The sequence below is a fragment of the Vigna umbellata genome, chromosome 5 (assembly GCF_029865625.1).
Source record: "Vigna umbellata cultivar VRB3 chromosome 5, Vumbellata_1.0, whole genome shotgun sequence".
NCBI lineage: Eukaryota > Viridiplantae > Streptophyta > Magnoliopsida > Fabales > Fabaceae > Vigna > Vigna umbellata.
The window spans coordinates 67349971-67375635 of NC_142169.1; the positions used below are offsets into that span (position 1 = coordinate 67349971).

At 31.2% G+C, this 25665-nt stretch overlaps 1 protein-coding gene and 1 pseudogene across 1 annotated transcript; one reads left to right on the top strand and one right to left on the bottom strand.

Annotated features, from left to right (window-relative positions):
- Window positions 1-12957: 12957 nt before the first annotated feature.
- On the top strand, window positions 12958-13990 carry LOC124825863 (uncharacterized). Its single transcript, XM_047298591.2, has one exon. The coding sequence runs from the start codon at window positions 13143-13145 to the stop codon at window positions 13815-13817; it is 675 nt and encodes a 224-aa protein (XP_047154547.1). The 5' UTR covers window positions 12958-13142; the 3' UTR covers window positions 13818-13990.
- Window positions 13991-20502: 6512 nt separating this feature from the next.
- LOC124825901 (pentatricopeptide repeat-containing protein At3g62470, mitochondrial pseudogene) lies at window positions 20503-22720 on the bottom strand (annotated as a pseudogene).
- Window positions 22721-25665: the final 2945 nt, after the last annotated feature.

The following is a 25665-nucleotide window of genomic DNA, read 5'->3' on the forward strand; positions in this document are numbered from 1 at the left end:
TCCATAAATTAACTTGATTGAGTCTCAAATAAGAACGAGACTGATGTGTATCTCTAAGAATTCCATATTTAAACGATTAACAAAGGAAAAAAAGTATTTAACAGATAAAATAAAGTTCGGAGAGCTACAACATGGACTCACGGTTCCATTTTGGTCGGTCCCGCACGAGAAAGAAATATGAAGTAATTTTCTTTCCATCTTTCTTAACCGGTTTGTCGATCAGTTTGCAAAAGAATGATTTTGTTTTATAATTTTTTTTCTTTTAATTATAACATGGAAAACAATATGACGTAAGATTTTAATAATTTCATTTTTATTTGATTAAATTTTTATAAGTTTATTTATTAAAACAAATAATATTCAAAATTTTATAATTTTTAGTATAAATTTGTTAAAATATCATTATAAAAGTTTAGAAAATGTGTTTTAAAATTCACAATATATTTAAAAGGATGAGAATTTATTATTTTAATGTGAAAAATCTAAAGTTTAAATAAAGTTATTATAAATAAGTTTCAATATAAAAAAATGTTTTTTTTTTCTAAAAAAAGTCTAGAATTTTTTTATTCTCTAAATTATTTTTAAGATATCTTATGATCAGTTATTTTTTTTTAAGATAAGAGACCATAAGATTGGTGGTGAGCTCATTAAAATCAATCCATCAATTTCAAGGAAAAATTCCATATGTTGTGATGTGTAGTGTATGTTGTAACACATGAGAGTTTAGAAAGTAGGTATTTTGTATTCCACCAACAGTTAAACTTATATAGAGAGGAAATGTGTGTGTGTAGGGGAGGGGAAGAGAGAATTGTAGAAGGTCTTAGCTATTAAACTATTTGGACCTAGGCGTGGAGGAAACTAGCCTTGCAAGTAGTAAGATGATAACCCCAAAATGTTTCGGCAGGATTTAGATCCTTAATCCAAAATATTCAAAGTTGTTCGTTCCATCATCCAGTTGCGTTGTTTTTTCTCTTCTCCTTGTCCAAGCTGCGGGGGAGGGTGCCTGCAAAATCTTATAAAGTCAATGACTTTGCGTAATAATCTTATAATCAAGATTAGTTATCATGGTTCAAAGTTAGCTGTCCCCTTGGTCACACATATATTTATAAATTATAATGAGCTTACCGTTAGGTTTGACTCATGAATCACCAATAAATGATATTATTAATTGTCAATAAATGACAATTATTTTCATTAACTCCCTGACAGTTATTATTATTGATTACCTTAACGACTATTTTTACGGTTAACTGTTTGTCCACTCAGTTCATTTACCTGAGAGGTGTCATCGGTCGGCCATGAGCCCCAAAATAACTTAGAGGCTCTCTTGCACCTTTACCGTTCGGTCGACTATAAGCCCATAGGTTACCTTTATTTATGGCTTTGTAAAGAATAAATACTTTTATTAGTGCACACCTATAGTGAAATCCTATGTTAAAAGCATGTATCTAGATAATTGAGTATAGTGTTAAGTGTCTTTTTTCATTTATATGTTGTTGTGTTTTTGCAATGATTATAGTGAAATCCTATGTTAAAAGCATGTATCTAGATAATTGAGTATAGTGAGACATTTCTTTTTTCATTTATATGTTGTTGTGTTTTTGCAATGATTATATTTCGGTGTGAGGTGATAGTAAGTTGGATGCTGACATGTCTTTGGTGAAAGATAATAACGCGAAAACATAGTTATATAACTTTATTTAATTGTTATGTACATGGATTTTTTTCCTTTGAACAACTCGTATAGTTTTCAGTTGTTGTGTACATATATACTATGTTATTTTATATGATTTATGTCAGTAGGTCATGTATTATCAAAATTTATAATATTTTATTTAGTAATTTATATTATTAAATGTGATATTACAATCATAGTAATTGTATATAATTAGAATAACAAGAAAAACTAAACTTTAAGTAACTAAATTATCAAACACAATTAAAAGTTAGTGAAATATTTTCTCAAAATTAAACTTAATTAATATCAAATCAATATACTGTTTATGGATATATATATATATATATATATATATATATATATATATATATATATCATAAATTATATTTGGAAATAAATCCATGGTTTTCTTTACCAAAGTGGTGTGCTTTTTGTACACAATTTACCATAATGGATAGTTTTAAAAAAAATTACATCGTCTAAGATAAGTTAGACCCAAGTTACATAACTTCAACTTCTATTTTACTGCCATCTTAGACCCAAAACACGATTTTGAATTTGAATGTAGAAAATTAAAAGTTGTGTGTAGGAAGTACGCCTTCATTACTAAAGTCGTGGGCTGAGCCCATAATTTTCAATTTTTCTTTTGAAATTAATAGTCTGTGCAATAGAATTTTTGAAGTGGGCAACTAAAACCATGCGCTGGAGATACGACTACAAATTTAATTTTTGATGTACTAAAATAGTGCTTTTAGCTAACAATCTTCATTATAGAATTTTTCTTTTAAAGTTGTCGTGTTCGTTTTATGTGTTGTTTTTTTCTTTGCAATGGTTTAAGAATTAAAGTGTTTAATAGTAGAATAAATTTTGCTTAAGAAATAATATCTTTTTCTATTTTAGTTGAAATTGTCTGAAGATCGGTCGTTCTTTCTTACTTTGCTCTTTTTCGATCATCCAATCCTCTCAAGAATGCAATCCACTCTGATAGGTTGTTGACCTGAAACTCCGACGCTCAAGTCACTTTCATAAAAATGTCACTATTTTATTGGGATAGTAAACCAACTGTATATTTATAGAACTTGTGGTAACCAAATCCATTGATTAACCATTAGTGCATTATATTTTTGGACAATATAACCTGCCAATAACTCATAAATACGGTATATTCATCCTTAATATGATCATTAATTAGTATTAATTAGTCATTAATGATATCTATCTTGCATATTAAAATATTTTAGTATCTAGGTAGAAATTGTTTATTATGGTATGTGGGATAATTTTTTAAAAATAATTCGACATATTGTTTGTTAGTTTAGTAAATAATTATAAATTTATTTAAAAATTAATATTATATAGTTTAGAAAAAATCCGTCCTCGTTAACAATGTCATCAACGCGAACACATTGTAAGTTTATACTTTGGTGAGATATTTTATTTCTAATTAATTACACGTGGTTATAAAAAAATGTTACTGTCACATTTATATCATTCACAAAACTATTATAAATAAATTGAAGTTATTTTATAATAATTTTATCCCAAATGTTTTAAAATTTAACTTATGTATATATCAAAGTTAACTTGATAATACTTAACTCTTTCTTGTAGACGTACGGACTCACTCGGCGTATAGATACTCTCCATTAAGTCTTTTAATTTTACCAGATACGGTTGTGAACACATACTCACCTGTGTTTGCATTGTTGAGTGAAGGTTGGGATAACTTAATATCGACAATTTAATATTTGACAATGTTGACTGAAAATGTTCACATGCTGGGTCACTGGTCCAGTGTCGTTTATACATCCATCTTCTTTTCCCTATATATATATATATATATATATATATATATATATATATATATATATATATAAAGTATTTTTTGCTCTCTCATATAAAGACAAGGATTTTCATTGTTCTCTGTGTGACACTATGACTTTTAATACTATTCTTGTTTCTACGAAAAAAATAAAATAATAGTGAACTAATACCACATTAAGCAATAAACACAAAAAGAATTTTTATATTTGTATTGTTAAATGAATTATATATTTTGTATTATCCAATATCACTAAATTTTTTATTGGCATGATTTACTTCAATTCTTCAATTGAAATAGAATCTTTAAATAAAATTAAAGTAAAAGATCATTTTGTCCTAACTTCCATCTATATATAAATATATAAATATATAAAAATAAATAAATAAAATATATATATATATATATATATATATATATATATATATATATATGTGCATATTTTGAAATCTATATGTCAATGCTGCTTCAAGTCTTTGCATAAAAGGAGCAATGTTAAAAGAACTTTCAACATAGAAAAGCAAAACCGAATATATTTCAGAATTTTCTTTTTCAAAGGTTAGTTTATACTTTTTTAGACTAACATATTCACGTAGAAATGTTTATTAAATTTATTAATCATTAGTAAAAGCATTTCAAGCATGCCAACGGGTTAAATGAAAATAAAAGATTAATTATTTAATATCATGTCATGCTTGTGCATGTTTGATAATACAATATTGCTCCTTCTACAAGTGTTCCCAGAAATCAACACTATTTGAGATACAAGTTTAGAATTGAATGTATTGCCTTATTAGAAGTAAATGAAACTATAATTGAATAAAGTATAAAGAATTACAAGATGGTGAAACAGTTGAATGGACCAAATTATAGCTTTGTGTAAATGACTTTAGGGTTTCCCATTCAAGAAATCAAGATTTAGAGCATCACCAGTAAAATTACATAACCTACGGTTTAATCCGTAATGCATTTTTATAATTATAATTAGAGATCTTATATTTATCTATAAGGGAAAATTTCATTAGAAAGTTGAGAATGAAAGAGTCTGTTTAAATAAATTTCATAAGATTCTACAGCCATTATGTCCATAATACATATAGAGACATGTATCATTTTATTTAATCTTTTTACTGGCGATTGAATAAAAGGATTTCAGATAATAATAAGAAAAGAATGAAGATCAAACTTGGATATATCAGGGGCAAATACAATATCACAAACAACTTACAGTGATAAATAACAACTTACAGTGATAATATTAGCCAAACAAAAGGCTTTATTTTATACGTCAAAACCTTCCTTTAAGTTTGCCCAATCTGCTGATGGGGACATTACTTAAATACTAACAGTGAAAAAGAAACAAACTATAATATGTGTTCTTTAGTTAATTAGGTTGGAAGTCCGAACTCGACCAGAAATAATATCAATTTCATTATACGAATTAGGTTTAAAATAATTTTTTTTAGAAATACTTGTTATTTATTTGACATGTTAGTGTTAATTTATAGTATACTTGGTAGTTGCATTCGTTACTGACTTACTAAACAATTGGATGGATGTTTGCACAAATTGAAATATCTGAAATAGTGAAAAAGAAGAAGCAACAGACAAGCGGTATAATGCTAATTGAAGAATATGTCTGCTCTGCATAGAAAGACAAGGAAACGTGAAGGCATTCATTCATTCACGATCGATAAGAAAAATATGTTAAACTCAAAGGAATAAAATGGTGTATCTTGAATGGAGAATTTTCATATGAATATCATTTAATTACAAGATGTGATCATACTGATTTTCAACCACCAAAATAGCCAAACTGCATATGCATCAGTAGATTTTCCTGATCAAATCAGTAAGGGTAACAAATGCAATACAGTAAATGTACTATCGCTTATACTTTGTTTCTGCACTAAACTCCGTTGACAAAATATCCTATATAAATAGGCCTTAGCATATAGATATATACACACTCATGGTAAACTCATGGTAAACTGTGAAATGTAATTGAGAAGATGGTAGGATTGTAGAATGGCAGGGCAATTCTCCTTTGGCAGAAAGGCCATTCTCATGCAAGAATAGATGTAGCACCATGCCAAGGGAGAATCGCACTGTTATTCTTACCCACCTATAAAATTAAAGCATACCTGGTAGCCCTTCTGCTTGCTGTGCTGCAAAGCAGCAGAAAGAGGCAATATAGTCTACATTATTCGCACATTAAAAATGGATATTCGTTAAGAAATTGTTGGTTGGCATATGCTTTTGGATCATTCCTTGGGAAATTCTTCTGCTGTTGTGGCCACTGTGGTCCCCATCACAGCTCCCTTTTCATTCCAAAAGACCTTGTAGGTATACAGACACTATAAATAAAGGACGAAGACACCTTAGATTGTGCAATTAGTTTGGTTTCCATTCACTTATATTGAAGTGTAAAACTTAGTCAGTAGTTACTTATTCAATTGCCAAGCTCAGCAGCTTGCTAATTTCACCATTATGTCCCTACATTTCTGAGTAATTTATGCATGCAACATCAGATATAGAAACAAAATTTATCAATAATATTGCCTGGTGCTTCTGGTATGCAAACCTTTTTGCCTAAATTTATCTCTTTTTCTTTAGATTTTGTTCTTAGTTCGTTCATTATAGAAAAACGAATTGAACAGTGGAAAATGTAACTGTTTTCTTTAGGCCAGTTCATGGTTCAGTTTGATTTGCTGAAACTTTTTAAACAGCCCTATATCGTGTCTAATTTTTCACCATGAAATTAAGATACCTTTCACATATCTGTTAGTGCTAATATCTATCTATGATGTGTCGTGTTTCCTTAATACCAAAGGAGTGAAAGGGACCACTACGTATTTTGGACAACTGCAATTTGATTGTTTAATAATTAAGTTATCAAAGATGTCAAGAGTCTATAGACCCATATTTTTCTCGCATCTTCTATTTTTTAAATAGTTGTCCCTATATTAATTCAATTATAGAATGAATGAAAATCTATGTATATGTACTTGTTCGTAAAAAATTTAGTAAAATCCAATGATAAAGATGGTTATTATTTACTCCATCTCTAGAAGAATAGCCAAAATAATTAGCTATTTTTTTTCGAGCGATCCTTTTACATGCAATGTAGGTCCATATACAAATATTAGTACAAAAGCTAAAGTTTGACAAAATATAAGAGCAATCCAATTATTGGATAAATATTAAGTTGAGTTGAAGTACGTCAGCTCCCTTTGGATTCTACCCTAGAATGATAACTCTGTTATCCTCTTTATCATGAGGGAGTTCGCGGCATTTATTTGATGGACAATGCCATGTGGTGCTGTCACTTTAAACTGTCAACTGTACAAACAACTGTGGATATAGCTATTGCGTAAAGAAATAGTGACTAGAAGAATTTCGTGGAAGCACCATTATTTGACAGAAATTGAAAGTGGTTAAGGAATGGAAGAAGGGAAGAAGATAGACAGAAAGTGAGAGAAGACATACACCTTTTTCTCCGCAACCTTATTATGGAAGAATATTTTACATGCACGTTTCTTAATTTTTCTTTACCCTTCCAATACCTAATTAAAAAAATAATATTTAAACTTTTCTAGTTGATTCATTCCATACCATTTTATATTTTAATATAAAAGTGTTATTTTGTTGGTGTTGGATGAATGTTGAATAAAAGATATGAGGCGTTTGTGTATCATCATCCTATTATATTCTTTTTCATCTCACTATTGTTTGGCAATTTTTTTTTTCTCAAGAGTGCACACATTTGGGTTTCATAAAATCCGACAAAATAGATTTTGAAATCTTTTTAGATATTTATAATATTTTAAAAGATTTATGTATTTTAAAAACTTGTTCCAGACAAACTCTAAGATTTCTAGATAGAGCGTTCAACATTGAGTGAGTTGTTCTTAGTGAAAAGGTACAAAGAGACTTGGCTTCCATCACTGTGCACCAGGTCCTCGGAGATTTTTCATCTACCTCATAGACTACCCGTCAAATTTTGGTAAGAACATGTCAGCTTTATTTATAGAACAGTCCCTTCAGCAAAAGCTACACTGTGTGGAATTTTCAGGCGAAATATCATAGCATAGTTCACACAGTAAAAGTACAAGATCTGAAACTAATTACAAAGTCATATTCAATGCATGCATTTCTGGGGTATTATATCTTCACTATTACATACACACATGTTTGATCCTGAAATTATTGAGTGACGTGCAACAAGACATGTGTGTATTGTTGGGCAAATGACTCTTTCATGTCCATTTCAGGTTAAGAAGGGAAGACACTGGCAGGGAGATTTGCCAGCAATTCATACTCCTGCACACTGCACAACCTAAACTATGGTACGACAAGACATGCTCCAAACATAGTCATCTTCATATAAACACTCATATTACGATAATAATGTGAAGCACGTGCTATCCACCACATGTTCTTCAGCGTGTAGCTGGCTTTACGTTATTTGGGACCTTTATTGCATGTGTTCTCTTAATCCCCCTCTAACATATACCATTCATCTACTTGCACAAGAGCATTCCTATTCATCCACTTTCAATAATTATTTTCAATTTTTTCAGGTAATAAAATCATCATAAAAGTTTGATGCCATATATACGTCTCTATTTTCAAGTTTTTTTTTTTGGAATTTCTTCTAAGGAACTTTTCTTGTAGCACAGAAAAAGGAGAAGTTTCTTCACGATCATGACCTAATATTGTGTTCACTTGTACGCTTGAATTTCGAATTTTGGTGTAGCCGTGTAGCATTGGTTATTCGTATGCATTTTCCGCGGTTTCAAATTTGGTCTTTGAGGTAATTTGAGGGAAACAACGCGAACTTTGAAAAATCTTAGCGGTCAGCAGTTGACAAAATGCAATAAAATAAATTATAAACCAAGGAAATTGACAGAAGTATTACAAAAAGAATTAGTCTTGTGAATATATAAAGTATCTGCTGTGCAATTATATATTTAGTGTCTACCGAAAATTAAGTTGTTAATATATATAGTACTATATATATTTTAAGTGAATTTTTACTTAAATATATAAATAAAATTAACTAACTACTGATTACAAAAATATTTAATATCATTTAATTTTATTAATCATAACCAGAATAGATTTTTTAAGTATCCTTTATTAGAAATTTATAAAAAAATAATAATGAAATCAAATTTCAAATAATTAAAGAGTGTTTTTAGAAGTAATTGCGTAATTGTTATATAAAATGAAAAGAAGTTAAAATTTATTTATGTTTAGAAAAACATGACCCGTTATGTTAATATTGTTCTATGCAGCACAGTAAATTTAACTTTTTGTTTCAATTTGTAAAAACGGATGAAACCAAAATGAAGAAAAATTACAACAAATAATGAAAAACGAAAAATCAGACGAATATTTTGTAATTAACGTTTTTTACTTAATAACGAAAATTTGTATAAAAAAGAAACACATTAAGATATAAAATAAAATAAGTAACAAAATAATCAATTTTGTGAATAGATAATCAATTTTTTATTACATAAAATCGATCTGTTTACTATTTTATTACATTTACGTATGTATTATATTTTTATATAAGCAATTGTTATTAATTTATTAATATTTATATTTTTGAAATAAAATGAAATATAATTAATGAATTTATCTCTCAATCCCAAAAAAGTATATGCTTTTTTTATATCAACATAACTATCTATTATTGTGATTCGTACGGTTATGCTAATTAACAATATAATTATTTATTAGATAAAATTTGTATATTGACACTGGTAATTAATCCTTAGGTATGAGATTTCTTGTCAAGGAATTGTATTGATTCTAATTTGGATTCATTCAACAACTGAGTTAGGGTTTTAATTCGTTACTACTGGGAAATCTACTTATATATGTATTTAATTATCTCAGTAATTTAATATAAAAAATTGACTTTTTTTAATTAGTTTTTATGTCTAAAATCAATTTCCAAAAATGTTGTATACTTGCATTTACTTGTATTATTTTTATCTATATTCATACTTTTTTTGTTATTAATGTGAGGATTTTTTTGTCAAAATAAAAATAAATTCAGATAATATTTATGAGAACAAATTTATTTGTTATTCTTCTAAGTCAACATTATACGTTTTAAATATTAATGGAAGAGTTGAACCGCAATCTCTTTTACCCTCTAATCCAATTTTATCACTAAATCATCTTATAATTAATAATGTAATTTATCATCATTCAATTAAAACAAAACGATCTCATTAAAATTGATTTATAACCATACATTTTATTTTAAAGTTATTAGCATTGATTGATTCGTATCAATCTAGATTATTCCAAATGGATGAAACTCTTGCACAACTTGTGGTATTGTGTTCTTCCTTGTGGCTGCAGGTTACATAACATTAAGTGCTTGTATAAAAAAGATATGCTCTAATAAATGATGTTAGAAATTTTGCATTAGTGATCTGAAAAAATATAGAATAAAAAATAAGTGGATAGAAATTATTGTCTTTTTTAGTTGCTTTTTAGGAAATTGAATTAACTTCAAATTTAAATTCTAAGATAATATTAAAACGTATTTCAGTTGTTCAAACATCGATCACATCCTTCAAATGTATAGTTTTGTAAATTCAAAGTTGAAATGTTGAATCTTTATATACTATGACTTGTTTCAATCAATAAAAGAGTTTAAAAATATAGAGAAATCACCGGTTTTGATACTGCTGTTGGATCTGTCACAGAGGTAGTTTACTAGAAATATTCAAACACTAATAAAATATGAGTTCAATCATATAAGGAATTGACACTATTTTTTACCAAAAATCTTAATAAAATACGTTAATGGATCTTTCATCTTTATATAGTGCTCTATTTTCTTATCTCTATTCAATATGAGACTTAGACTCACACTTGGATTCCCAACACATCCAACAACTCCAATGCAAAATAAAAACAATTAATCTGCAAAATACAATAAAAAGTCGTTTATTCAAGACATTGGGCAGATATTTTGAACCCTGCCAACATTACCTATCCACGCTCTATTACTGATGTAACCACAACAGTGATTTCAAATAATAATGTTAAAATTATCTATAGCTAACGTTGACAGTTATGTCTTTTTTAATAATAGAAACTGTCATACATGCAAAATATTATCTTACAAATATAATAAGAAAATATCTGTTTAAAAGATTATCTTTATATAGTTAATTCACCACGACGAATTTAGAACATGTCCAACTTTGAATATACATGTATAAAGCAAAATTTCCAACTGAATTTTTTGTATTTAAGCAATTGTTACGGAACTCTTCTCCTCCAGAGTGGTCCTCTTTTCTATTTGCATATTATTTATTGATCTAAAATTTCGTTTTTCATAATTTTAGAATATTAATACTTATACATTATAATCCAGGGTTTAATTTATTATATATTATTCAATGTTGTAAAGTCATAAGATCCTAAGTCTTCTTCCAATCCAACAACCGTCCTCGGTTTACACAATCTGACAAAAGTCCCTGTTTGTGAATTGCAACTTCTTAGCTTACAAAAAATAATTTATAATGACAAGTTTCATTAAATTGAAGTATTAGGTAAAGCCCTATACCCTATGGTTTATAACATTTTTTTTTCATTAGCTTATAATGACAAGTTTCATTAAATGTTTTTCCTCTTTTTTTTTATCGTTCTTATTTACTTTATTAATTCTCTCTTTATTTTCATACAATTAAAAAAAAAACCGTACTTTTATTTTTCCTTTCGAATTTTTTATTAAATTTCCGTTAAAGATATTCTTTTCAATGTTAGATGCTAGTCAATCCTTCGAATGAAGAAAGATATCAAGTCTTCAATGGTAAATATTTATTTTAGGTTAAATATGAAGGTTTTCCTCTTATTTATTTAATATTATATAACTAATTAATAACTCTGTTTTTAATGAAGCGGTGACGTGCATGCTATGGCGAGGAAAAACGTAAAAGGGAAATCCCGTCTTCCCAATGGAACGTAAATTATTCTTTTAAAAAGGAGAGAAAATTAGATAAATTTTCTATAAATTAAAATTAATTTAAAAAAAAATCATATTAATTTTTGTAAAAGATTATTTTTAAGTAGTGTATAAGATAATTTTATTCGCAACAAATTTATATTGTTTTTTATTAACAAAAAAGTTATTAAGAATACCTTTAAATTAAAATCATATACAAATGGTGAAAATAAAATAGAAGCACGTGCGAATTACGCTCTTCTGTAATTCCCGTCCTCGTTTAAAAACGTTGAATGATTGAATTTGCCACAAAAACATACATGGTAGAATCTACGTTTATTATCAGAATATTCCAAATATTCCTTTCTGCGATGTGGAATAAATATATTTTATGTGGCTGAAGCCGCAGAAACTACAGAAAAGACCACTCACTTTATACGACCATAGATTACAGTCACAAAAAATCGTTACTTTTTACTTGTCTTTTATGTTTGGATAAGAAAAAAACCAGTCTGACAAATTAAACTCAATTCGTTACTTCTGTAAAGGGAATGTGGAGTGATGAAAGGAATTAGAGAAGAATATAACAGCAGAAAAAGATGAAAAGAAGAGTGTTACTGTTGTTATTGTTTTGTTCATACATGATGTAATAACTAATAAAAGCGATATATAGTACAATTAGGTACAGCACACATAGATGCATGATGTAACAAAAAGTGATATAGCAGCATGTTACATTAATTATTATAATACTGTGCTTTCGTTAATCACGTGAAGCTTAATTTAACATCAATTCATAACTACCATGAAGTGAATCCCACTCTGATTCCTTAGTTTTAGACCTATATATGTAATTTAGCAAATTTTAACAGGAAAAGGGGAGCATTATATTAGATGTGTGTGAAATATCAGAAACAGCTTTAAATATCAAACGAAAATGATGTCTGTGGAGTAAATAAATTGGCAAAACCTGTTGAATGCATAAAAAAGGGCACATGCATTGTACCTTTCGTTAAAAAGTTTTTCTTTCTCCAAGTCTAAAATATGTACAGTGCTAGAAACTTAGCACGAAAGTTGCATCTAATGCCGATCACAGTAATAGGCTTTCAATTTTTGTGTAGTTTGGAAGCAACTGTCAATTATTGCTATTGCTACTGCTAACGCAATTAGTTTACACATGAAAGCTTTGATGCAATCACCAAACCAACAAGAAAGAGATGTGACCAAAAAATGTCAACATCTAAGAGAACAGAAAAAGATTGGCAACAGTGTTGATATGAACCAATGGCCAACCTCATATCTGGCTTTATCTAGTAGCATTCATAATTCTGTATTTTGTCATAAAAAGACCTTTTCTTTTGCCTCTTCTTAAAGCCATCCCATTCCAAACACTTTCATTTTTGTCCAAAACTAACGTTTTCCCCTTAACAAATACGAATATTAAATAACAAAAATCATATATTAATAACAAAATGTCTCAAATCCAAAACGTGGAAATGATTGGTTGAGTTCTTCTCGTGATTTCAAGGTTCAGCAAGGGCAAAATGGTCATCAAGGGCATGACATAATTATATAGGATATCTTATCTACCATGTCTTGACAGTTTCTGCCAATACAATTCTAAAGGCTCAGCTGATTTTCCAAAGCTATCACCACTCGTCATGGATGCAGAAGAAGTCTTGAGCCTCTTTGATTCATGCTGGTTTGGGTATCAAACATCGAAGGAACGCTCAAGTTCATCAACACCGACAAATTCTCATGAAAATTCAGATCATCAAATAAAAGAAGAACCATCAGAACCAATGCTTTTGCGCTTCCAAAGCACTCACAACAGGTCCATGAGCGACCAGTTGAGTTCCATGACATGTTTCAACGATGATTCTCTTTCCCCAGACTCAGTTTTTTCGCCAAAGCTTCAAACCATTCTCTCGGGAAAAGATGTCACAGACTCAGAAGTACAGGTGCGGCATGAAGTGTTGCCTAAGAAGAGGGAAAGGAAGAAGAAAAGGCAAAGCAAGAGTTTGTCAGACCTTGAATTTGAGGAGTTAAAAGGGTTCATGGATCTGGGGTTTGTTTTCTCAGAGGAAGATAAGGACTCTAGTTTGGCTTCAATCCTTCCTGGCTTGCAAAGGTTAGGGAAGAGTGACGAGGAAGAAGAGGATTGTGATGGGTCTGCAGTACAAAGACCTTACCTCTCGGAAGCGTGGAAGGTTCAAGAAAAAAGTAAGAAAGAGAACTCTCTCGTGAATTGGAAAATTCCTGCTCTGAACAATGAAATTGACATAAAAGATAGTCTCAGGTGGTGGGCTCATACTGTTGCTTCCACTGTTAGATGATGGAGTTTTGTAATTCCAGTTTTTCTTGTACTACATATTTTGCTTATATTTCAGAAATTTTGTTTAACTTTTTGCTATAGCAGCTTTTTAACCTTTTTCCGTCAGGAATTTCTGGAATACCACATTGTAATTTCAGATCAGAGGAGGGAAATGCATCTCAGATTTTAAGATCATTGTAGGTCACAGACAATTTCTGTTGCAGTAGGTCCATCTCGAGTTTGAAATTTTGTACTTCAAAATTAAGGCCACAAAGCTTGCACCGAACCCAATACCAGACTCTCCAAACCACAAAAAGGTTAAACATAATTAAATCACCAACTCATTCGGCTTTTTCCAATCACTTTTGTTTTGCTACCTTCACCGGAATGTATGAAAATGAGAAAGTAAGAAGAGAAATAATAGAATTACATTTGATATTATCTTTTTTTTTTTAAATTTTTTTAAAATATAAAAATTTATTCTTTTATAATTATTTTATTTTTATAATATTTGTCTAACAAATGTAAACGTGTCTTTTTATTATAAGTAATATCATTTCTAATATAGTAGAAAAAAGAAAATTGGTTAGTTATATTGATTGATAAAAGTTTATCAATTTTAACCTTTACGTATATAATTGTATGTATTCACTTTATTCAGTGACTGTATAGAAGTTAAATTTAATGAAGCAAAAATCTGTTAAATGTATAATATTGGTAAGATAATGAATAGTGAATAGTGTATGAATATTATTACAAGCTGATTGGCAAAACAATCCTGGAAAAGTGTATTGGCAATATTTTAATGTTTCTTGTTCAGTAATTTGAGACGATCCAAGCACAAGGATAATTGTTGTGCAATCATTTGATTGATGTTTTTCAACCACTCAAAGATACTGCACAAGCGGTTGACTTTTCATCTCATATCTTAGAAGAAATTACCGATATGAAAATAAAATTCTCAATTATTATTATTCTCCTCTTTATCCTTTTTACCACCTTTCAAATTTATTTTTCCTTTATTTTAATTTTATTACCATTTAACAATGGAATAATATATGGAAAAGTTGAAAACGCATAAAATTTGACAGGAATCAAATTTAAAATATTAACCTCGAGGGGTAAATCTGTAAACGTACTTTTGTTTTGGTTGCCTTAACCACGTCACTTTAAAACCTACGCTTTTAAGTTCCGATTGGGGGGACATGAAGTCCGACAGATAGATATGTTCGGCCAAAAATTGGTAAGGAAAGACCTAAATTTTTGGATCTGTGAGACTGGTTTAGTTATATTCTGCTACATTTAATTATTTTCGTCCCATTTAATTATATTATTTCAAAAATACTTTTCAATTAACTAAGAATTTATTTTATATCAATAATATTTAAAAATTAAATTTCAATAAAGAACATTTCAGAAAAGAAAATTAAATGTGATTTGTAAAATTAAGCTATACTGATTAACTTTTTAATTACCACAAAGATTAGTTATTCTTTTATTGTTAGTAATTAAGATTGTAAATGCACTGATGCAGAGAAAATTGACTCACATATTATTAATGGTAAATGTAGCTTTAAATAGCCAAATGACAGTTTCTAAACAATTAAAAACCACTCCCGACAATAAAGCTAATAGTGGTTACAGGAATGAGAAAAATTAGGAAATATCCCTAAAGACTTGGTAAACCAAGATATTATTCAAAACAGAAATAAAAACTGCTGCAAACTCCATCATTTCCTCCCTTAAACTAAATGTTATAAAACAATTAGTTTATATCAGAAATTATATCAGACAGATCACACACTCCCAGCAACCTCCGAAGCTTCTGGAAAACTTCCATCTTCAATGGCTTGGTCATTATATCAGCCAATTGATCTTGACTCTTGCAATGAACTAATTCAATTGCACCTTCCTTAGTAAGATTTCTCAAGAAATGGAACCTTACATCAATGTGCTTGCTGCGGCCGTGCATAACAGGATTCTTTGACAATTTAATGGTTGAGTTGTTATCACACATCATAGTTATACAATTTTCATAAGAATGACCCAATTCCTTTAAGATTCTTCTCATCCAAACTCCTTGACAAGCACAAACAGCAGCAGCTACAAATTCTGCTTCCGTGGTTGATAAAGTTACAATAGGTTGTTTTTTGGAACACCATGAGACAGCACCTGATCCCATTAAAAATACATACCCAGATGTACTCTTCCTATCTTCCATATCCCCTGCATAGTCACTGTCTGTGAAAGCTAATAGCTCACCACTTTCTGCTGTCTTATAAAAAATCCCATAATTTACAGTTCCTTTCAAGTATCGTAAGGCTCTTTTAGCTGCTTGCAGGTGAATATCTAGTGGTTTTGCCATATATCTACTTATGAGACATGTAACAAACATCATATCAGGTCTTGTGGCAGTGAGATACAACAAACTTCCAACCAACTGCTTATAATAAGTTTCATCAACAAAATTCTTGGTTCCATCTTTGCTCATTTTGAAACCTGGGACAATTGGCGTGCCTACATGATTACTTTCCAACATACCAAACCTGCTCAAAACTTCTAATGCATATTTTCTTTGACATATATAAATACCATCAGGTCTTTGTAGCACCTCAATCCCAAGGAAAAATCTCATCTTTCCCAAGTCAGACATATCAAATTCTCTTAACATAGAGCTTTTAAACTCAGACATCATGACTTCATCATTACCAGTAAAAATTAAATCATCAACGTAAATACTTACAATGATAATTTTTCCTTCTTTGTTTCTCTTGGTGAATAATGTTTGTTCGCTGTCACACCGCTGAAATCCTTCACTAATGAAATGAGCTTCAATTCGACTGAACCAAGCCCGCGGGGCTTGTTTTAAGCCATACAAAGCTTTATGCAACTTATAAACCAAATGCTCACTACCCTTTATTTCATACCCTTTTGGTTGCTCCACATAAACATCCTCATTAAGGTCACCATGAAGGAAAGCCGACTTAACATCTAGCTGGAAAATTTGCCAATTTTTATGTGCAGCTAGAGCAATAATCATTCTTACTGTATCCATCCTTGCCACTGGTGCATAAACTTCTGTGTAGTCAATTCCATGTTTTTGAGAATACCCCTTGGCCACTAATCTAGCCTTGTACTTATCAATCTTGCCATGTTCATTGTATTTGATTTTGTAGACCCATTTCACTCCAATTATTTTAGCTCCAATAGGTAGTGTAGTGAGTGTCCATGTTTGATTCCTTTTTATGGATTTGATTTCTTCATCCATAGCCCATCGCCAATTTGGATTTTTCACAGCTTCCTCAAAATATGTGGGGTCATTTGACACCATTAATGCCATATGGGTCTCATCCTCCGATAGACCTTCTCCAGGAACATAATCATCCATCCATGTAGGAGGTTGCCTATTTCTTGATACTCGTACTCGATCTTCAGTATTGTTTTCTGCATTTATTTCTGTAACATCATTTCTTGCATTCTCACCTGCATCTAATTCTGCATCATCTACTTCTGCATCATCTACTTCTGCATCATCTATTTCTGCATCATCTATTTCTGCATCATCATTCCATTCTAAATCTGGTACAGGTTGTGTTCCATCCCAATCCCATTGTTTGTCTTCCTCAAAAATCACATCTTTACTTATGAGAATTCTTTTAGCTATAGGATCAAATAACCTATAGCCTTTAGATTCCTCACTGATTCCCAACAGCACACAAGTGATGCTTCTATTATCGAGTTTCGTTCTTCTTGCCTCTGGAACGTGCATATGGGCTACACATCCAAAAACCCGAAAGTGAGCAACCGAGGGTTTCATTCCACTCCATGATTCTTGCGGTGTAACATCTTTCACAACTAATGTAGGAGATCTATTTAGGACATAAATGGTCCAGTTCACTGCCTCTGGCCAAAAAGACTTGGGAATATTTTTATCAGATAGCATGGAACGAACCATGTTCATCACTGTTCTGTTTTTCCTTTCGGCGACTCCGTTCTGTTGTGGAGTATAAGCAGTGGTCAATTGCCTTTTGATCCCATTTTGTTTGCAGAAATCATGGAACTCTGTTGAATGAAATTCTCCCCCTCTGTCTGTGCGTAAACACTTAATAGACATGTCAATCTCTTTCTCAACCATAATCTTAAAACATTTGAAGGAATGTAACGCTTCTGATTTTTCTGCCAAAAAATATACCCATGCTTTTCTACTATAATCATCAATGAATAGTAGAAGATACCTTTTATTACTATTAGATGTTGGAGAGATGGGACCACATATATCTGCATGGATAAGTTCTAGCTTTTGACTTGCTCTCCAATTACTTTGTTTTGGAATGGAGTCACGATGTTGCTTTCCATTAAGACAGTCACTGCAGATTACTGTTGACATAGAGAGTTGAGGAAGTCCTTGTACCATGTTCTTGCTCAATAATGTCCGTAAGCCACTATAGCTTAAATGCCCATACCTTCGGTGCCAAAGATGAGATAGATTTTGAGTGTGTGTATGAAGGCACTGGTCAGAATTTGTTTGATGGAAAGTACAAGATTGGGGCAGCAAGAAAAACATCCTGTTGGCACTCATGTTGGTCTGAATTATCAAGCCTTTCTCTGGATGAAATATTTTGCACATTCCTCACTTGATCAAAATGGTCAAGCCTTTCTCTTGTAATTGCCCTATGCTTAAGAGATTATTTCGCAATTCTGGAATATAGTAAACTTCACTGACAACAAAGTTTACTCCATCTACCAGTAACTTGATGCTTCCTTTTCCCATCACTGTCATCTTCGTGTTGTTTCCCAATTTTACCGAGTGTCGAAAGTTTGCATCAAACTCATGGAACATAGCAGAATCACCACACATGTGATTAGAACATCCAGAATCAAGAAACCAAACATCTTTTCCTTTAGTCTCAGGAAACTCCACATAAGACATCAAAAGTAGCTCTTCTTCTTCATCATAAACCTCTGCATAATTTGCTTCTTTATTCCGAGGACATTCATAACGAAAATGTCCAAGTTGATGGCATTGGTAGCACTCTACAGCCGCCTTGTTGAAGGTTGTTCTACCTCTTCCTCTTCCCCGTCCTCTTCCTCTTCCTCTGTAGCCACCTCGACTATGACTTCTTTCCTCTTCAAAGGTCACTTTTAAGGCTTGTTCCTCATCTTTGTGTCTACGAAACTTCTGTTCATGTACTATTAGTGAGCTTTGTAACTCATCAACAGAAAGATTATCTATGTCTTTGGACTCCTCAATGGAACATACAATGTAATCAAACTTCTCAGTTAAAGAACGGAGAATTTTTTCAACCACTTTAACGTCTGACATAACTTCACCATAAGTTCGCATTTTGTTGGCCACTGTCATGACCCTAGAGAAATACTCTGTCACTACTTCACCAGATTTCATCTCAAGAACTTCAAATTCTCTACGGAGAGCTTGAAGATGAGATCTTTTTACCCTTGCATTGCCTGCAAACTTTTTCTTCATAGCATCCCATATCTCTTTAGAAGTGTCTTTCTTGAGTATGGTGTCGAGAACAGTTCGGTCAATAGCTTGAAAGAGATAGTTTTTGACTTTCAAATCTTTCAGTCGCATCTCATCTTGCTTCTTTTGTTGTGCTTCAGTTTGTACGGTTCCGCTTGCTGGAATTACATAACCAGGTTCGATGAGATCCCAATACTCTTTAGATCGAAGGAAATTTTCCATTAACATGCTCCAATGGTCATAATGACCATCAAAACGTGGGATGGCTGGCTGGACAAAGCTCCCTTCGGTAGTCATTTTTTTTGCTAGTGCAAAACTTCAAAGACTGCTGCTTTGATGTATCAGGCCCAGTGGGGGCTCTGATACCAGATGTTAGTAATTAAGATTGTAAATGCACTGATGCAGAGAAAATTGACTCACATATTATTAATGGTAAATGTAGCTTTAAATAGCCAAATGACAGTTTCTAAACAATTAAAAACCACTCCCGAAAATAAAGCTAATAGTGGTTACAGGAATGAGAAAAATTAGGAAATATCCCTAAAGACTTGGTAAACCAAGATATTATTCAAAACAGAAATAAAAACTGCTGCAAACTCCATCATTTATGAATCTCGATTATTTCATTGCCATGTCTGTTTTTAAAATATTTTTATTAATTTTTGATTATTTATAAAAATACATTAAGTGTTTGAGACAATATAATTAAAACATTTTTTGTCAGCAAATAAGAGGATTAATAGAAAAATATTGTAAAAGATATATAATTATTCTGTAAACTTTATCCTGCACAATACTTTTAGCATGCTCATAATCTAATAAATTCAAACTCATCCATGTTTCAGTTTCTAAATGATAATCAGATAACCATCCTAGAGTTCAGGTTATCGATGTAAGAATATATGCCAATTTTGTATAGATTACATTTAACCAAGAAAGTAAAGGAAGTTCTTCCTTATTATATCTAATCACATATTAAACTTTTAACGCAAATCCCTTGCTTACACGGATTACTCGTATAAATACAAAGAATAGAACAATAATTTAGGTAAGAGATCCAATCAACTCGTATTTTCATTGAATAAAATGTAAAACAAAAAGAGATTATGCAAAAATCATGTGGTAAACCTGCTATTGTTGGCTCCAGTATTACTATAAAGCAAGCTATACATTTTCTATATCAAAAATATCAATTTTGTTTATTACTGCAATGTAAAACAGCATATAGACAATGACCTCAACGAGGATCAGCAGGATGTTTCATTTAAAATAATATATGCCAATATACAACACAACCAACAGCAATTTACAAAAATAAAGAGCTTGGGTTTACCTTTTTTGAGGGGAAGGGGAAGAAAAGAATATCACACAATAACTAGAATTTAAAGAAGAATTCAAAGAAGATTAGTAGCTCAGTGTTGCTATGTCCTTGGACCAAAGAGGTCCTTGGTCCTTCGTCACATTCAATTCAATCAGGCAATCATATAAACTGACTAGCAGATTTTGTAGGCTCTCTTCTCTTGGCGTTTTTCTTCATCATGTCAACCCAACTAGCTAATATATTAGACTCTTCAAACTTACCAACAAAATTCATCTTTCTAGCTAACTCCTCAAGGATGAATGTATTCCCAGTTTTAGAAATATCAGAAGCAAACTTGTTATAGTCAAGTTGAGGAGCTTTCATCCCCTTCTCTAACATTTCCTCTAGATACCTGCATGCGTCACCAGACCTGTCCTGTCTTATAAGCCCACCAATGAGTACAGCGTAGGAATTTTCATCAGGACAGCACCCCTTCTGATGCATCTCATCCCAAATTACGTGACCCATTTCATAATTTTTTGTCATAAAATAGGATTTCATTATCATGTTGTAGGAGTGAACAGTTGGTTCAATGCCACTTTGAATCATTTTCTTGTATATTCTCACTGCATCATCTGGCATATGCTGGCTAGTCATCAGTTTTATCAAAGCATTGTAGGTCCTCCCATCGGGTGAACAACCTCTTTCCCTCATTTCCTTCAGTAGATTGTATACCATATCCATTTTCTTCTGCCTCCCAAACCCAGTGATCAAGCACGTGTAAAGTGCAACATCAGGTTGGCACCCTCGATCTACCATTTCATCAAAATATTCTATCGCTTCTCTTGTCATCTTCTGCTTGCAGAAGTCCTGTATAATAATTGTATAACTCCGAACATTGGGTGAAGGACCTTTGGCCTTCATAATTCCAAATAACTTGATGGCATCAGACTTCTTCTTACACTTCAACAACCCCTCAAGCATAATATTGTGCGCAACAATATCCGGCTTAAATCCCCCATCAATCATCTCATTCCACACCCTCCCTGCTTCCAGCAAGTTTTTCAACCTGCACCAACCACTAAGAAGTATGGTGTAAGTTTGCAAATTGGGTATAAATCTATCTCTCAATTTCTCAAAAACAGCTTGCGCTTCTTTACCGAGTTTTGCAGTGCCAAGACTTTCAAGCAAGAAATTAATCACATCAACACCCACTTTAAACCCATGCTTCTTCATCAGATCGAAGATCCACACAACCTTCTTCCTTTGCTTTGCATCAGAAAAGGCTTTAATAGCAATGGAGAAAGTCTCCATTGTCAAAAGACCCTTCTCACCCATTTCCTCAAACAATGCCACCATTGTCTCAAACTGTCTAGTCCTCCCAAGAACACGCATCATGCAGTTATAAGTTCTGGAATCATGAGCAAACCCAGGCCTCTTCCCAGCCCAACAAAAGAACCGAAAAGCCGGCTTCCTAGCATGTTTAAACCTTTGCAGCACCTCCACCACCAAATCATGCGTCAATCGAACCCCGCATTCATCAAGAACAGCCTCCATGTTCCTATCTAATGCAAACAATTCGTCAATCACCTTGCATACCCTATGAACCTCATCAAGATCTACACAAGATTCATCACTGACACCTCTACCATCACAATCTTCCTCAAGCCCAGAATCAGCTTCGCTAGCAAATGTCCTACTATTGTTCAAAAACGGAAAATTTTCATGATGAAAAGGGGAAAGGGGTAAGGCGGAAAAAGAGCCCAGACGGATAATCAACAGCTTTTTTGGAAAAGCAAGGAGTGGAGAGGGGTGTGGCAAAAGAAGTGAAATTTGACAACGAGAATGATCGAAAGTGCAATCAGGAGAAGCACGAAGCAAACGAGACAAGGGCAGAGAGCTACCACAAGGTAAGCGCACTTGCTCTCCTCCTCTTTGCGGTAGTTGTCTCCGATGGAATGAGCGAAGCTCGGTGGCGGAGAAGACGCAGCATAGGCCATGTTGATGTGGCAGTGAAGAATGCGCGTGGTGTCGCAGGAAGAATGTCAAAGGTAGAACGTTGGAGGAGGTTCTTGTTGTGTGACCAAGAGAGAGAGTCATCAAGGTGCCATTCACATCACAGGCAGTAGAATTACTAAGGAAAAAATGTAGTGAGTGAAGTTCTGTGTTTGTGTGATGGGTTATGGGTTAACCCGTGATGGGCCCTCGGCCCGTTAACCCGTGATGGGCCCTCGGCCCAGTTAAGTTGGATACAGATTAAGAATATTCAAATCCAATCCAAAGTTTGTAAAAGTAAAAGGTCATGGGGCAGTTTTACTCCCTCCACCACCACACACGTTCTTCCTGCACCTCTCCATTTCTTTTTTTATTCTTTAATAATATTTAATTTCTAGTTTTAACTTTTACCGACATTCATGAATGGAGATCGTGAACGAATTTAGATATCCGTTAAAGGACAAACAGATGTGCCTTATCTGCTGCACGGTTATCTTCTTCCTCTGCACACAAAAAACGCAGGCAACCAACTAGCACAACAAGCATACCGTACACAGAATGTATATTCAAATACATTAAAATGAAAATCAATCATGCACATTACGTCAAGCCCAATAACACTAGCTCGCTGCTTTTTCTATTCTTCAATTCCGTGAGTACCTGCATAATTTGGATGAATTTGATATTGTTTTTTAATTTTATTTTCTTTCTTTTTTGCGTTTGTGCTTCTGCATTGATGCATGATCAATTTGTTGTTACAATCTGAGAATCTTTTCTCTGAAGAATGCTCAAATTCTTAAATTTGAGACCTTTGTTCTTTTAATGTTTCTGAATAATAATCGTTTTCGTGTTAGTTTTTCATCGCCACACCACCAACGCACCACGAACACACAAGGAGGACCAAAATGGAGAAGAAAGAAAGAATGAAATGGAAACGGATATGAAAAATGGTAGAAAAAAATGGATACAAGAAAGAGAGAAAGTGAAGGGGGTGAGACTGCCGCTATCAGTGAGAATGAATGATAAAGAATTAGGGTTTTCATATAAAAATAAAAAAGTAAATGATTAAAGTAAAAAAGGGTAATTTGTATTTAAGAAAAAATTAGAAAGGTACAGAAAGCAGCAGTTGGAGTGGTAAAGGGAGTAACTCTCAAAGATTAGATGCATTTGTAATTTTGTGAATGTCTAATTTTATTTTTTATAAAATTTTCATTATACGGGTTTCTAAAATTAAATTGCCTTAATTCACCATTAATTTCTTATTCAATGATGGGAAAAAAGGTTAGTGTATGTACTTTGCTGTTAAATTTTATTAGTAATATTTTACATAAACAAGACACCGCTATAACGTAATAATTTGTGACAAAAATTAGATTACGTAATAAAAACATAAAAATTGCTTAAATTTGAAAAAGAGAAACATCATATATGAAATTAAACTTTTACAAAAACTGTTACAAATTTATAAAATTAGACTCTAAGCACATTTAAAACAAAACAAAAGTTTGAACTATCAACATGTTGGTTGAATAAATCAAAATCAAAATCCTTTAAGTTCACAAATTTGAGCTATCAACATATTTTTCAAAGATGAATTATTAGATACGTATACATTTTACAAGATAAATTTTATAAATATGCATACTTTTTATTTCGTATTTGGATAAAAAAATTAAAGATAATTCATTTTATTAAAAAATTTAAATATTTTATTATAAAATTTATTATTTAGATAAAATAAAATAAAATTTTACAAATTGATGAAAATAATGTCATTTCAAAAAATTATAAAATCTTAAATTTTAATATAAAAATTTAAAATTTAAAATTTAAAATGCTTCCTATTTGTTTTTCTTTAAATTTATAATCTTATTATTTTATATTTTATTTTTGGCTCAATTTTAAATTTTAGTTGTGATATTATTTTGATATAAAGTTAGTTGGATTGCTTATAATAATCTTGATTATAATATAAGTTAGGATTATTTATTTTTGGATTTATTTAATATTCTCTGGATTCATTGATAAACTCAAATTTAATATTCGTCCAGTAATGAATCTGGAAAATGCAAACTCATAATTCTGCATAAAAGAGAGTTCTCTTAGCACTTTTTATCTAAATCAAAATAGTACCAATTTCGCCAAAATGTCTTATTAGAAGCCCAGGACTGTAAATCTAACCCAAATTTCACAATTCAAAAACCTATTTTATTAACCATATGTTTACTTATTTCTCAAAATTTCCCCAAATAAATTTAACAAATATAATGCACCAATTCAACATTCGATTCACATAATAACAAACAATCAATTAATATCATACAAATCAAATATATATACAAAGATTAAAATTAACTTTCTTTATCTAGTTAAACAACCTCTAGCATCTCAAATGCTCCTTAGAATTATATTTCTCACAAAATGACCTAACTAGATAAATAAGATCCCAATTAGAAATATAAATATATCAGCATGATTATAGAGGAAAATAGATTCACTTAGAGCACCTTTGAATCACATGCTTGCCTTTCAACCCAATGCAACCCAAAGAACAAAACCGTCTTAAAAATAACAAAAAAGAAACTTACTCTGTTATTCACTGTGACTGAATAAATATATAAAGTTATTTATTAGGAATACTTCTACAATTTTCTATATTTAAAGGGATAAAGATTGGAGTTAAAATTTTTAAAAAATAGTAAAAAGAAAGGTTTTGGAAAGAAAATTTAGAGATGATAGTTTTAATAAAATAAACTTCACTTAATAAAATATTTATTCATAGGGCCAATTTTTATTATTAAAATAGTATAATGTCATCTTTTAAAAGACACCACCTCTTTTACCGTTTTATACAATCTTACAATTCTTTTAATTAGTGATAAAAGATTTTTTAAATTAATTTTTTGAGAATTCTACAAGGATCATAGATGTGTATTTGGATGTAAACAATCTAATTTTTTAGAAGCGAACAAATAAATTTTGGAATAAAATTTTTTGTTTTCTAAGTTATTTATAAATTTTTTGGGATAAAATTTAGATGCAATTCCTAGTGTTTTTTTATTATGAATTAAAATTTTACTTCAATAACATATT

Bases quoted from the DNA above. Each gene is read 5' to 3' on its own strand.
- LOC124825863 (XM_047298591.2), top strand. From the start codon at position 13,143: ATGGATGCAGAAGAAGTCTTGAGCCTCTTTGATTCATGCTGGTTTGGG.